At 53.1% G+C, this 14,041-nt stretch overlaps 1 protein-coding gene across 2 annotated transcripts in view; it reads right to left on the minus strand.

The window, feature by feature from the left end:
- NEURL1 (neuralized E3 ubiquitin protein ligase 1) overlaps positions 1 to 14,041 on the minus strand; it is a 99,362-nt gene that overhangs the window by 14,611 nt on the left and 70,710 nt on the right. For both annotated transcript variants that reach the window (XM_009215298.4, XM_003904218.4), the window contains exons 2-3: positions 6,788 to 7,029; positions 6,094 to 6,415 (exon numbers count right to left, since the gene is read on the minus strand). In XM_009215298.4, the coding sequence (XP_009213562.1) occupies positions 6,094 to 6,415; positions 6,788 to 7,029 (564 nt within the window). The remainder of the gene's footprint in view (positions 1 to 6,093; positions 6,416 to 6,787; positions 7,030 to 14,041) is intronic.

Consider the following 14,041-nt stretch of genomic DNA (forward strand, 5'->3'; position numbering starts at 1 on the left):
GCAAACTGAGATTGCCTATTTTGTAAGTTAAAAACAGTCCAATACTGGCGATTACATGTGGTTCAACTTTATATATATTCATTGTGGTAGAAAACTAGAGTGCACAGGAACAACTGAACCAGACAAAGCCCCTGGGAGCCTCCGGGGAACTACAAGGCAGGCAGACCCACCTTCCCCACTGAATCCGGCATCCTGGGCACTGCCCCTCTTCTGTGTACCAGAACTGCGGGGGCCCTGGTGGCCTATCTGTGCCCAACATGCACAGCTGATCCTTGATGCCTTGAACTCTCGTAAGCTCGACTCTGGAAGGCACAGGAGGGCCACTGTCCCCGCTCTTGTCGGGCATCCAGACTTAATAGGGAGATCAGATGGACTCACATCTAGAGAAGCTGGAAGGTAATGTAGCCCAAGCTCCTGGGTTCAAATCCCAACTCCACCAACTGCCAGCTGTGTGACCCTGGGCAGGTTATCAGACCTCTCTGAGCCTCTGTTCCTTATCTACAAAATGGGCACAATAATACCTTCCTTTATATACAAAGAGGATATATGCTGTATCTTTAAAGAGCAGGACAATACATGACTCAGAGCTGCTTATACCACTTAGGTCTCCATGTGCCGATGGTCAGGAGGAGGAAGGGTCATTTTGAATGAGGGAGGTCTGGGAAAGCTTCCTGGCAGAGGGGAGGGTTTGGTGTGGGGCAGTGATATAGCTGGCAGAATTTGGGGTAAGCAGAAAGGAAGTGCCAGAAGAGCCTCTGAAGCAGAAGGAAGAGCAGGATTTTTCTTAATCAAAAAGAAATGAAAATCATCAAAGAGGAAGAAATCATGATCGGCAGCCTCAGCCGTTTCCCCCAGCCCAAGAGCTGGCTCCGGCTCCTTAAACTAATATTTGCCTCTTGGCCCCTGGCAGCCGCAGCTGAGGGTAAATATTGGTTTAGCCTGGGAAGCGGAAGGCCCAGATGGCAGTGTGGTCCTCAGCTGGGGATCAATCATGCTCAGCGCCTCCAAGCTGAGGCACGCCCTGGATAGAGGACTTGACCCAAGCCCCTATCTGCCGGGGGCCTGGAGAACCCACCCAGCAGCACGTGGCCCTTGGAAGCCCACCCTAGGAGTCTCCACACAGCTCTCTCCTCAGTAGGCAGGCGTAGGTCTTTTACCAAGACCTGGGAACCTGTGCATGGCAAGAGATGGAATAGAAAGCATAAGCCCTCGGGAGCTCCCACCTCATCCCCTCCTAGAACCCTCCCGGACCCAGCCCCACCATTTAGAGGTGTTGATAGCCTTCTCCCTCTGACCTTACTCCCAGATCACCCTGAGAGATCTGGGTTCCAGGCCTGGTGGGGCTGATGAGTAGCTGGGAGAGTTTGGGCAGGCCCCTCCCCATCTCCGGGTCTTGTACTTCTCCACTGTCAAGCAGCCAGTCCCTCTTACTGAACAACTTGACAGCACAAAAGCTGCTGGAAGCTTTCAGCTCTCATGGCTCTCTCCCCTGTGATGCATACACATACCCACACCTGTGCACACCCCTCACCTCCACAAGTCACCCACTACCTCTCCACCTCATTCCTTCCCCTCCTGGATCTGCTCCCCTACTGACCGCCAATTCCCCACCTCTGTGCCTGTGGACACCCCTCCGTCTGACCTAAATTGTTCCTCAACCAATCCATTTTCTTCACCTCACTCCGTTCCTGACTTAAAACTTGTCTCCTACAGGAAGTCCTCCTGGATTGCTCTCCAGCTGCACTCCCCTCCCACATATACACACAGTTTTACTCTTCAGCTCACACTTGATTGCAGAATTGAACTTGGACCACCTTGCATCAGTTATATGATGTGTCCCCCAGGGAAAACATTATTCCAGGAGAGGGGCTGGGTTTTCAATTCTTCTGTCTCCCACCTGCCCCCACATAGTACCTAGGCTGTGGTGGGCACTGAGGGATGCTCTGGAGCTCCCTCGTAAGTGGGCTCTTGGCCCACCAGCCTCCTGATGGGACTCACAGATGCTCTTCCTGAATCGACATTTCTGAGAGGAGCAAGGAGATCTTGAGACACTGGGATAGGAGCTTCTTTCTCCATGTATTAATCACCCAATAAAATCTGTGTTTATTTAGTTGCTGGCAGGTCCCTTCTCCCTGGAGGAAGGAAGCTGTTATTCTTGACGATACCAGCCTGGGCTTGAGCCAGGGTGCCCCAAAGAAAGAGGTGATCTGCGGAACTCCAGCATAACAGGGAGGAGGGCCTGCTGGGGCTGTGGCATGGGCACCACTGTAGGCTTGGATTCTGGTCAGGGCAGGGAGGACCATCCATTGGGGAGAGACACCAGCCCCTGCCTCCACTCTGTCCGGGGACACAACCCATCCACCCATGGCCTGACCTGCTTACCTACCATGTGCCAGCTACCCTGGGAAGCCTCTGGTCTAAGGAACAAACACAGAGCAGGTAAGGTTGGGAGGGCTTTGACCACAGGCTTCAGACAAAGGGGACAGGGGCAGGTCTGGCAGAAAATCCCTGAAGATCAGACATTGGTTTGGGGGACAATCACCCCAGGAAAGACTGGCCCAGCTTCAGAGTCACCAAGACAGACAGCGACTTTCTTCAGAGGAGAGACAGCAGTGGGGAGAAGGACACCAAGACCAGGGAAAGCAAAAAGGGTGAGAGGATCTAGGTCGAGGGAGAGAGAAAAGCCCAGAAAGATACAGGTGCAGTAAAGGGGCAAGCGATGGAGAGAGGGAGAGGTGGGAAGTGGGGCGGAGAGGAAAGAGGAGGCAGGGAAGGAAGCTGACCCTGAGGCTACCTGGGGTAGAGGGGAGTATCTCAGAAGACAGGCACTAAACGAAGGTGGAGAGATCACGCCCACCTCAGCAGATCTCTGGATGAATCTCTGTGTCTCCCTCTCTATCTTTACCAAAAAAAAAAAAAAAAATTCAGGAGGAATAAAATGAAGGGATATCTTTATCTGCCAATTGAATTTAGGGGCCATAATCAGTGTTTGAAAATACCCAGGGATTATGGTGATTTACGGCTGGGACGGAATCAGCTGGGGCCTTAACCTTATCGGGTGTGCAGAGAGGCAGAGAGGAGCCTGTCGGGAACTCCAAATGCAACTGAAAACACTGCGTGCAAGCCCATTTATAGTCACAGGGGGATGGGGCTGGACCAGGTCAGGCCACCTGGGCTGTGGCCCAGGGTGGGCCCTTCAGATTATTCTCCAAGCCCTCCTCAGCCCCTGAGGGTGGGAAGCCCCATGCCGTCTGGCGTGTTCCTCTTCATTCCCATGTGCCAGGACCCTCCTGGAACTTGCAGGCCCAGCCCAAGTCTTCTCTTCCAAGAAGGCCTCCTGGCCTCCATCCTCCCCCACTGACCTCAGTCTCCTCTGACTTCCTGCCTCCTTTTATGTTTAAACCAGCTGGAGGGTAATGGGAAAGGTGTTGCTTTTGGCATCAGAATGCCCAGTTCAAGTCAGGGTTCTGCCACATCCCTACACGGGCAAGCCAGGTCTTGAGTGGGCCTCAGTTATCTCCCTGCCAAATGGGGATAAAAAGCACTCCCTGTGGGCCTGCTTCAGAGGGGTTAAATGAGATAACTGGATAGAAACCATCTCGGCAGATGGAAGGCATCCCATGACCACAGCAGTTAGCGATTTACTGGCTTCTCTTGGGTTGTGCCCTGAGTAACTGCATCGTCTGGAGTGTTTGCTTCATCTCCCTAACTTCCCAGTGAGCCTGGGCTATCTGTGGGCAGGGCTGGGTCGCCCTTGGCCCCCACCCACCTGCCGTTTTCTTCATCTAACAAGGCATCCGCCCTCTCATTCGTCCCCCCCTACTACTCTCCCCCACCCACCCTGCAAATATTCCTCCACATCCTCTGCAGGTCAGGCAGAAGCCTCCACCCCGGAGAGCAGCCCGACTGAGTGAGAGGTGGATTCTTCCCCATCTTGCAGGGAAGTGGACATACGGACAGACCAAGGCTCTGCCGATGCTCAGTACTGAGAGAAGCGCCAGCACCACTTGGTGGCACACAGAGATGGAGAGGAGAATTCCACCCAGAAAGGCTTCAGGGAGGAGGGGGCTTTGGGGATGGCCTTGAAGCCAGAGTGGGGACTGTGAGGAAGGGCACATTTTCTTAGGGAAAAGCAAGAATGTCACCCCACTACCTTCACCCGCCCACCCCTCAACAAGACTGTGGCTTTCTTGGGAGCAGAGACTTCGCCTTCCACTATGTGGCTGAGCCCTGGGCTAAGTCAGAGCCTTCACAACCATTATCCAGGTGGGAAGCCTGAGGCTCAGGCAGAAGTGGTCAGGTTAGAGCTCAAACTCAAGCGCTGGGACTCCAGTGCCTTGAAGTATGGGGCCCTGAGGATACCAAAGCTGCACCACGGCATTCACTCGAGCCCTGAGTGGGGAACTGCCCTCCCCAGGATGGGTGGGGACAAATGACAGTCACGGACCCCTTACTGTGCATCAGCTGCTTCTCAAAGAACCCTGAGAAAGCATTTAGCCCCACATTACAGATGAAGAAACTGAGGCCCCACACCTAGTACAGCGCGAGGCTAGGATCTGCCGGTCTCTGTAGCTCAGGGGCATGAACACTGCTCTTTCTGCCCCGGCTGCAGGCACACCCGTTTCACAGAGAAAATGCAAAGCACCTGGGCTCCCTTCTTCAGTTGCTGAGACCCAGAACCGCCCAGTTCCAGGCTCTGAACGTGTCATTGTGAATGCAGAAACACTTCTGTTGAGGTGAAAAACAGAAAGTTCCCAAACTACTAGCTAATAAAAACCGCTTCCTGAGGTTTGGAACTCAACAAACAGGCTTCTGACTCATTTCTTTGTTTTTACTATCACTGACTTTTTGCTCAAATAAAGGTGTTGTGGAAAAGAAGAGCTTCACTGTGGCTAGGCTCTGAAGTCAGAAAGGAAAAAAAAAAAACGTTTTTCAACCACCTTCATGGCCTCTTTCTCTGCAGGGAGCGGCAGGTAGAGATGGCAGAAGGAAAGAGTGTTGCTTGAGCATATACTTGGTACCCGAGACTGTGCTGGGCACTTTACTCACAGCCTCCTTGATGGAACTTAATCTTCCCACCTACCCATTTCACAGATGAGGAAGCTGAGGCTTGCGCAGCCTCTGCCTGGAAGCAAAGCCGGTTTGCTGATGGCCTGATTTGTACCCAGAGTCTGCATGTGCACACGTGCACTTGAGTGCCTGTGCACAACGAGAGCCAGGTGGGAAGGAGCCTGGTCTGGAAGTCAGGTGACCTGAGTTCTAGTCCTACCTTAACCACCAACTCGCTGTGTGACCCTAGGAAGTCGGAGATTCTCCTGTCCTCTTCCAGCCCCGGTACTTGTGCCATTGCAGGGAAGCCTGGCCCCTGAGCATGCCAGGCTGCTTCCCGAGGCTCCTCCTCCTTGCTCTCTCGCTCTCCTGAAACAGCCTAACTTACGCTGGGGGCCAGGGAGCAGCCAAGAGTCTTAGCTCCCCCAGTGCCTTCTGCCCCTGGATCCTACCCTTTTATCCAACATCCCTGCAAAAGGCACTAGGGTGGGCTTGGAACCCAGTCTTCTGGAAGGCTGCAGAGCCAGGGCCTGACAGCTGGCTTTAGAGCTGGAGACTCAGGGCTGGCTCTACCCCTCAAGGGCCATGGCTCCTGGGACCATGATGCAACCTCCCTGGACTTGAGTTTCTGCCCAATAACGGGGTCTCCCTCCCAGGGTTGCTATGAAAACAGGCAAGAATGAAGTGCCTTGCACATAGTAAGTGTTCTATGAACTGTGGTTGTGATGATTAATTTAATTACTTCTGGGGGTGGTGGTCTTTGAGGTCGCTGTTTATGATTGTGAAGGTTGCACACTGCCCAAGGCACCACCTGAGAGGCTGCAGAGAGCAGAAATCACACCCAGGTTCCACTGAAAAGCAATGGGCCTAGAGGAAAGGAGCTCTCTGCAGTTCATGCCAAGGCTCCCAGGGCTGCCCCTGTTCCCCTCGGCACCAGTCAGAGAGGGGTCCCTACACCTGATGGGATTGCACAGCGCCAGGCTGCAGTGCCCAGAGGTTGAGGGGTATCCCCTGCACCAAGGGGCCGGAGGGGCAGGCACTCACCAAGCAGCTGGACGCCCCGCGTGAGGCCGTAGACGTCCACCAGGGCCCAGAGCGGGTCAGCCGTGCGGACCCCGCTGAAGAACAGCATGACAGCCGAGTCGTTGATGCGGTGGAAGACACGACCCTTCTTGTCCACCCAGAAAGCGATGATGTTGCCCTCATTGGCAAACTCCTCAGGCAGCGCCTTGGCCCAGAAGCCACTCTGGGACACCAGGTCGGGGCAGGCGTACTTGGGCAGCGAGTCAGGGTGGATGCGGGATGGGTCCTTGCTGGTGAAGCCCAGCCGCAGGGCCCCGCTCCAACAGCACTGCTTCTTGGTGATCTGGGTGGCAGGGGGTGGCCTCAGCCCACCCTCTCCCACTTGGTCAATCGGACCAAGGGTAGCCCCCCTCGGGTGGACTCCCTGGAGCATCCCACAGCAGCCTGCCCACCATTCCAGCACGGTTCCCTCCCAGGAGCCCTCCCTGCTGGGAAGACAGCAAGGGGTTCCCGCGGCCACCGCCCTCCCGGTTCCTTCCTTGTCACACAGGGAGGTTGAGAAAGGCATAAGGAAGAGGGAAGAGGGTCACCAGAGAGAAAAGGCGGGGGCAGGGTATGGTAGTGGGGGTGGCAGCAGGCAGAGTCCAGAGGCCCAGGGAACGCCGTGAGGGAAGCAGGAAGCACGGGGCGGGGGCGGGGACGGGGGCAGGCCCACCTTCAGCCTGACTTGCTCGTAGATGAGGACCGGGCGGTTGCTGAAGGTGATGGCGTTGCAGAAGCTGGCCTGCCTCTTGACAGCCTTGTGGCTGAGGTCCATGAGGATCTGGGAGCCCTTGGTGTGCGGGTGGAAGAGCAGCGGCGTGGCTGGGAGCCCCCCACCAGGCAGCACCGCTGGGCAGTGCTTCTGCTTGTGGTGGCATCGGTGAGAAGTGACGGGGAAGGGGCCCCCGATGGAGTCTGCAAAGGAACAGGCCACAGTGTCAGAGAACTTGACGGGTCCACGAGCCAGACCAGAGTCCCCTAGGTAAGGGAGGAGGCTGGGCATGACCAGAAGTCACCCGGAGCCCAGTTCTTCCACCACTGTTGCCACCGCTTGCCACCATCCTTCTGCCACCATCTCTCACCATCTCCCACTCCACCATCTGCCACCATGCTCTACTGGTTCACTACCCACCACTTCTCCCCTCAGCCTTCCCCATCACCTTCCACCCCCACCCTCTCCCACCTCCTCTCCCCACTAGTATTTAACACCCTCTGCCTTTCACCTCCTACCATGGTAGCACATCGCCTTTACTACTGCCCTCCACCACCACTCACTGGCACTCCACCATCCTTGGTTTGTTTATTTATTTTATTCAATAAATATTTATGACATATCTGCTGAATACCAAGCTCTGTCCTGAGCACTGGAGACACAGACATGAAACATACATGGATCCTGTCCTCAGGGCTGTCACTAACTGGCTCTGTGACCTTGGGGAAGACAACACTTCCCTCTCTGGCACAATGGGTGGCCTCTACTCTGTGGCTCCAAGACAAGTCTCAGCAGCACAGGCAGCATTAATTAATACACAGCCTCAAGGGCTGGGGACTCTGGTGGGGCCCCCAAGATCCACGCCCTGTCCTTCAGGAGGTGGAGCCCGCCCATCCTGTCACCGTGGGGAAAGAGAACAATGAAGAATGGAGGAGAAGTGGGTGGAGCCGTAGAAAGCCACAAAACGTGACAGAGGCCTTCTGGGATGTTTCAAATTTTGGTCCTCCAAGGCAGGAATTTAATGATGCAAAGAGCTCGGCATTGGGCCTGTCCAGACCCTTCCACTCCCTAGAGGAGGAGGAGCGGCTTCCAGGAAGGAGATGGAAGACAGGGAGAGAAGGGAGAGGGAGAGGCCCAGCCCTCAGTCTGGGCTGTGTTGGCTTGGGTCTGCATCCCTCTGTACCACTTTGCATTTCCAATCCCCCTCTTCTCCAGAGGCCCCAGACAACAGTCTCCAAAGCCCCAGGCCAGCCGGACACCCTGTGCATGAGCCCCCGGGCCTCTCTAGAGCAGCTTCCTGCCTGCCAGGCTCACTAGGAAGGGGTGGTACGAGGAGGAGTTCACCTTGTCCTCACCAAGGAGACAAGACGGGAACGGCCGAACAGTGCAAGGGCTTTGGACGCCGTCAGGCTATGAAGGCTGGAAATGCTCAGAAGAGACCCAGATAGTCTGGAAAGGCTGCCTGGAAGAAGCTGAATGGCCTCTGGATAGTGCAGAGGAGGGGAGGCCATTTCAGGGAAGGGGACGCTGGGAAGAAGGGCAGAGAGTGGCACTGGCTACAGGTGCCTTGCCTGGAAAAGATGCCCACTGGGGTCCGGCCAGCCTCAGACACAGCTTGACTTTTGTTTCATAAAATATGTGCTGGTGAAAGGCAACATCACACATTATTGAGGTTTGCATCCAGAGGTAGAAATGGAAGCATAAGAGAAAAATCACCCCTGCTGTGTGGGTAGCTAACACATTGTGGTGCATCTGCACAATAGAATACTACTCAGCAGTAAAGAGCAATGAACTACCGATATGAATAACAACATAGGTGAATTTCAAAATAACTATGTGAGTGAAATTAGCCTGTTAAAAACAAAGCAATACACGATTCCTGAAGCAATTGCAGGGCTTCCATTCCCTTCAAAACCCTTCCTCTCCTTCCATTTTTTATCAAATTCTAGAAAGTGCAAATGAAGCTGTAGTGATCAAAAGCAGATAAGTGGCCCCGGTACGATGGCTCACACCTGTAATCTCAGCACTTTGGGAGGGCGAAGGGGGCAGATTACCTGAGGTCAAGAGTTCAAGACCAGCCTGCGCAATATGGTGAAACTCCATCTCTACTAAAAATATAAAAATTAGCCAGGCATGGTGGCAGGCACCTGTAGTTCAAGCTACTTGGGAGGCTGAGGCAGAAGAATCACTTGAACCCAGAAGGTGGAGGTTGCAGTGAGCCAAGATCGTTCCACTGCATTCCAGCCTGGGAAACAGAGCAAGACTCTGTCTCAAAAAAAAAAAAAAAAAAAAAAAAAACCACACACACACACAAAACGAAACAAAACAAAAAAACAAAAGCAGATGAGTGGACGCCTGCGATGGTCGGGGGAGACAGGCAGGATTACCAACAAGCACAAGGCGACATTTGGCAGTGTGGCTGTGTTCCTTATCTTTTTTTTTTTTTAATGGGTGGTTTTCAATGGTCTATGTGTTCCTTATCTTGATGTGGTAATGATTTCATAGGGGTACACTATGTCAAAACTCATCAAATTGGATGCTTTAAACATGTGCAGTTTAGTGTATGTCAGTTACACCTCCCTGAAGCAGTTTTTAAAACCCTGCTGAGCCCAGCTGCTGCTGAGAGCCTTTCCTCTGGGGTTCGCCCTCCCCAGCCTCCACTCAGAATCCATGGAGCAACTGCAGGGCCACCAATCTCTTCAAAATGCTTCCTCTCCTTCCCACCCATCCTACTCGAGGTCCTGGGGCCCTGAGTAAAGGCGCAGAAAACACTGACTCTGGGCAAATATAGTGGAGACACAAGGGGCCAGAGACCCAGCCCCTGGAAGACATTCCCCAAGGCTCCCTTCCAGAGAGGACCCCTGCCAATCCCAGTGTTGGGTAAGGGGTTGAGGGTGGGGCTGGGGCAGCACAGGCCCAGCACCCTGGCTGGCAGCAGAACAGACAGAGGAGGTGGGGCCAGGAGGACTCTGGGCCAGGGGTACCATGTGCACCCAGGCATGTGGGCTCCAAAAACACACTCATGGGCACACACATACACCTGTGAGCACGCAAAAGTAATCCCAACCCTAGGCCATTCATCCTCTCCCGTATCCCTGAGACCAAGAACCACATACTTACACATGTACTGTGACACACACACGCAGTCATGTACACATGGATGTGCAGAACAATACATACAAAACACACGCCTATCACACATGGGTCATATACATCAAATAATAGTGGCAGCCATCTGCCAAACTCTGAACTAGTTTTACACACACTTACTGGTTTCACCCTTATGGCAAACTTATAACTATTAAACTTATTATCAACCAATTTACAGACGACAAATATGTGCCTCAGGGAGATTAAGTGGCTTGCCCAGGGTCACAGAACCAGTAAGAAACGGACCTAGAAGCCAAACCCAGCAATCTGACTGCAGAATCTTTGTTATTGGCCATTAAGCATTAAGAGGCCAGACACAGTGGCTCACACCTATAATCCCAGCACTTTGGGAGGCCAAGGCAGGAGGATCACTTCAGACCTAGGAGTTGGAGACCAGCTTGGGCAACAAAAGCAAGACCTCATCTCTACAAAAAATTTAAAAATTAGCTGAATGTGGTGGTGCGTGCCTGTACTGAGTCCCACTAGTCCCAGCTACTCAGGAGGCTGAGGCAGGAGGATCCTTGTGCCCAGGGGTTGAAGGCTGCAGTGAGCCATGATCATGCTACCGCATTCCAGCCTGGGTCAGAGTGTGACTGTGTCTCAAAAAAAATTAAAAGGCATTAATAGCCAAGAATTCATGGATTTGGTGTGCTGGATAAATTTTTAAAATGCAAATTAAAAAAATACTCATAACCTATAAACTATGAAAAAAAAAAAACAAAGATTCCTTCAGGCTGGGTGCAGTGGCTCACACCTGTAATCCAAGCACTTTGGGAGGCCGAGGCAAGTGGATCACTTGAGGTCATGAGTTCGAGAACAGCCTGGCCAACATGGTGAAACCCCGTCTCTACTAAAAATACAAAAATTATCTGGGAAGGGTGGCACATACCTGTAATCCCAGCCACTTGGGAGGCTGAGGCACAAGAACTGCTTAAACCCAGGAGGCGGACAGTTGCAGTGAGCCGATATGGCACCACTGCACTCCAGCCTGGGTGACAGAGCAAGACTCCATCTCAAAAAAGAAAGAAAACAAAAAAGGTTCTTTCATGTACCACCCAAAAGCATCTCATGTAGCATACATGCAGGGCAATACATTGATACATGTATTTATATGTATGCCACCAAAACACAGAAATGTAAACCATGTCCTCAGCCCTCCTGCATTCTTGCTGGGACGCGACACAACCTAGAAAACCAATGTTGAAAATGGTTTGGCAGTTTCTCATGAAGCGAAAAACGCCTAACATATGTCTCCAGCACTCGCACTTCTGGGCATTTCCCCACAAGAAATGAAAACATGACCTGCACACAAATGTACAGCAGCTTTATTCATGATAACCCTGAACTAGAAAAAACTCAAACGTCCTTCAGCTGGTGAACAGTTAAAAATGTGGCAGCTCCATGCAATCACTACTCTGCAATAAAAAGGAACATAACCACTGATGCACACACACACACAAATGGCTCTCAAAAGTATGCTACATAAAAGAAGCCAGATGCAAAGGGCTGTATGCTGTACGATTCCATCCGTAAGATATTCTGGAAAAGGCAAAACTAGAGAGACACAGAGATCAGTAGGTATCAGAGAAAGAGAGCAGGGGAGAGATTTGACTACAAAGAGGCAGGAAGGAAGTTTTTATGGCGATAGAAGTGTTCCATATCTTAGCCTGGACAACACTGTGAGACCTCATCTCATTGTACAAATAAAAATAAAAAATTAGCCAGGCATGGTGTCTCGCACCTGTAATCCCAGCTACTTGGGAGGCTGAAGCGCGAAGATGGCTTGAGCCCAGGAATTTGAGATTGCAGTGAGCTATGATAGCACCACTGCACTTCAGCCTGGGTGACAGAGCACGATTCCGTCTCTAAAAAAAAAAGAAAAGAAAGAAATAATGTTCCATATCTTGAGATTGGGGTAGTGGTTACACAACTTGTACATTGTCAAAACTCACAAAACTACACATTTGAAAAGGACAAGTTTTACTATATATATATTATACCTCAATTTAAAAGCTATAGCTGGCTGGGTGCGGTGGCTCAGGTCTGTAATCCCAGCACTTTGGGAGGCCAAGGCAGGCTGATCACATGAGCCCAGGAGTTCAAGACCAGCCTGGGAACATGGCAAAACCCCTTCTCTACAAAAAAAAAAAAAACCTACAAAACTTAGCCAGACATGGTGGTGCACACCTGCAGTCCCAGCTGCTCAGGTGGCTAAGGCGGTAGGATCACTTGAGCCCGGAAGGTTGTAGTGAGCCGTGGTAGCACCATTGTACTGTATCCTGGGCAATAGAGCAAGACCCTGTCTCAAACAAAAACTTAAATTAAATTAAAAAATAAAATCTATAATACGACTAACAAGTCACATCTTCATTCAGACAGAGAGAAGAGAGGCTGCACTTTCTCACCACCACAGCACTGCCATCAGCTCACCCTGCGCAGTGCCTTGGATGTAGCCATCTACCAGAAGACCCCCAGTGCTTGGTTGGGCCTGCCACCCTACCCTTAAGCTCCTTCCACAGCTATGGAACAGAACAGGGGTTCCCTGCCCCAGGTATGGAGAGAGAGCACTTTGGTTGCTGCAAAGCCCCACCCACTGACTACCGTGCCTGTCTTCTGCCAACAGTGTGAACAGGTCGTCGGGGCAGTCATGGAGGCCAGGCCCGCCCTGAGCAGCTATCCTCAGCCCCTTCTCTCTGTACTCAGCTCGCTGTGTGATCATCGCCCACCAAGCCACCTCTGGGGAGACCACTTGAAAACCCTCTCTGGTGTGCTGGGCATTTCCTGCCATGGACTGTGGGCTCCTGTCATGTGGCAGGCCCCAGCAGCACTCCTGACCTGCCCCGCCCTGCTCCTGGCTCCAGGGGAGCCCCTGAGCACCCCTCACTCAATCTACCAATCCTGCCTCAGGAATAAGCACACCTGGGTTCTGTCCTCTCTTGTCCACCCTACAGCTACAGCCCTAACTCAGGCCTCACCACTCTTCTGAACCAGGGCAGGGGCCACGATGCGCTCTGCCCAGCACTCCTCTAGGGGGCGCTGTTCTCATGGACTACAAGTGTCCAATGTGAAGCCTTCATCAGGGTGACCCCCTCCTCCCCCACTGCGGCTGCTCCTGCTCCTGCTACCCTCTCCTCCATCCCGGCTGGCATTAAAATATTGGGGGCAGGGAGTGGGGTGGCGAGCAGAAAGCAAAATAAGAATGAACTTTGGACATAGCTCTGATGCCAAGGGTCCAGAGGGGGCAGCAGGGGGTGGGGCTTCCTCCCTACACTATCCAACAGGGTCCCTCCCAGCACCGGGACTATGACTCTTTAACGTCCCTATTCTATGAATGAAGGAGTTGGATTCAGAATTGTTAAGCAACTCACTTGTGGTCACACAGCAGTTATGTGGCAGAACTGAGACTTGAACCCTGGTCTTCCAAGGCCACGTCTGGGGTCCTTTACCCTACTCAGCCTCTGGTACTAGAGCTCCTTTTCCCCATGAGTCCAAGACGGCAGGCACTTCGGGGAAGGTTGTGTGCAGGAGGGGCTGGGCGCTGGGGGAGCAGCTGTAGCAAAGGGCCTCAAAATGAGGGGTGTGTGGGGTGCACAGCTGCTCCACCAGGGACACACACAACTGAATGGAGCCCCAGTTGTGCCACCTGGCTCTCAGCAGAGCTCCCAGGGAGGGCCCTCAAGTGACAGGTTTACAGGCTTCTTGGGAGCCCCACCGGGGGCATCCTTCTCAGGCAAGGCTGCTGCTGACATGGTGGAAACTCCCCCGACAGCCCCATTCCTCCTGGGCATTTATGAGCTGCCAGACACAAGCCTGGCCAGCCCTCTGGGTGACCCTCAGCTGGCGGACCACATTCCTGCCTCTCAGCGGGGTCCCGGGGCAGACGCCTGGACACACATAGCCTCCAGAGTGACCTCCCCATGGCCCCCACCAAGCTCTGCCCCAGAACCACTGGCAGAGCCCCAGATGCCCTAGGCTGGTCTCAGCTGGGCTGCCAAGGAGAGATGGGGGGAGCTCACCACCCCAGCCAAGAGCAGAGGCACTGATACTGACGCCAGTGCCCAGTCT

Source organism: Papio anubis, chromosome 11 (assembly GCF_008728515.1).
Source record: "Papio anubis isolate 15944 chromosome 11, Panubis1.0, whole genome shotgun sequence".
NCBI lineage: Eukaryota > Metazoa > Chordata > Mammalia > Primates > Cercopithecidae > Papio > Papio anubis.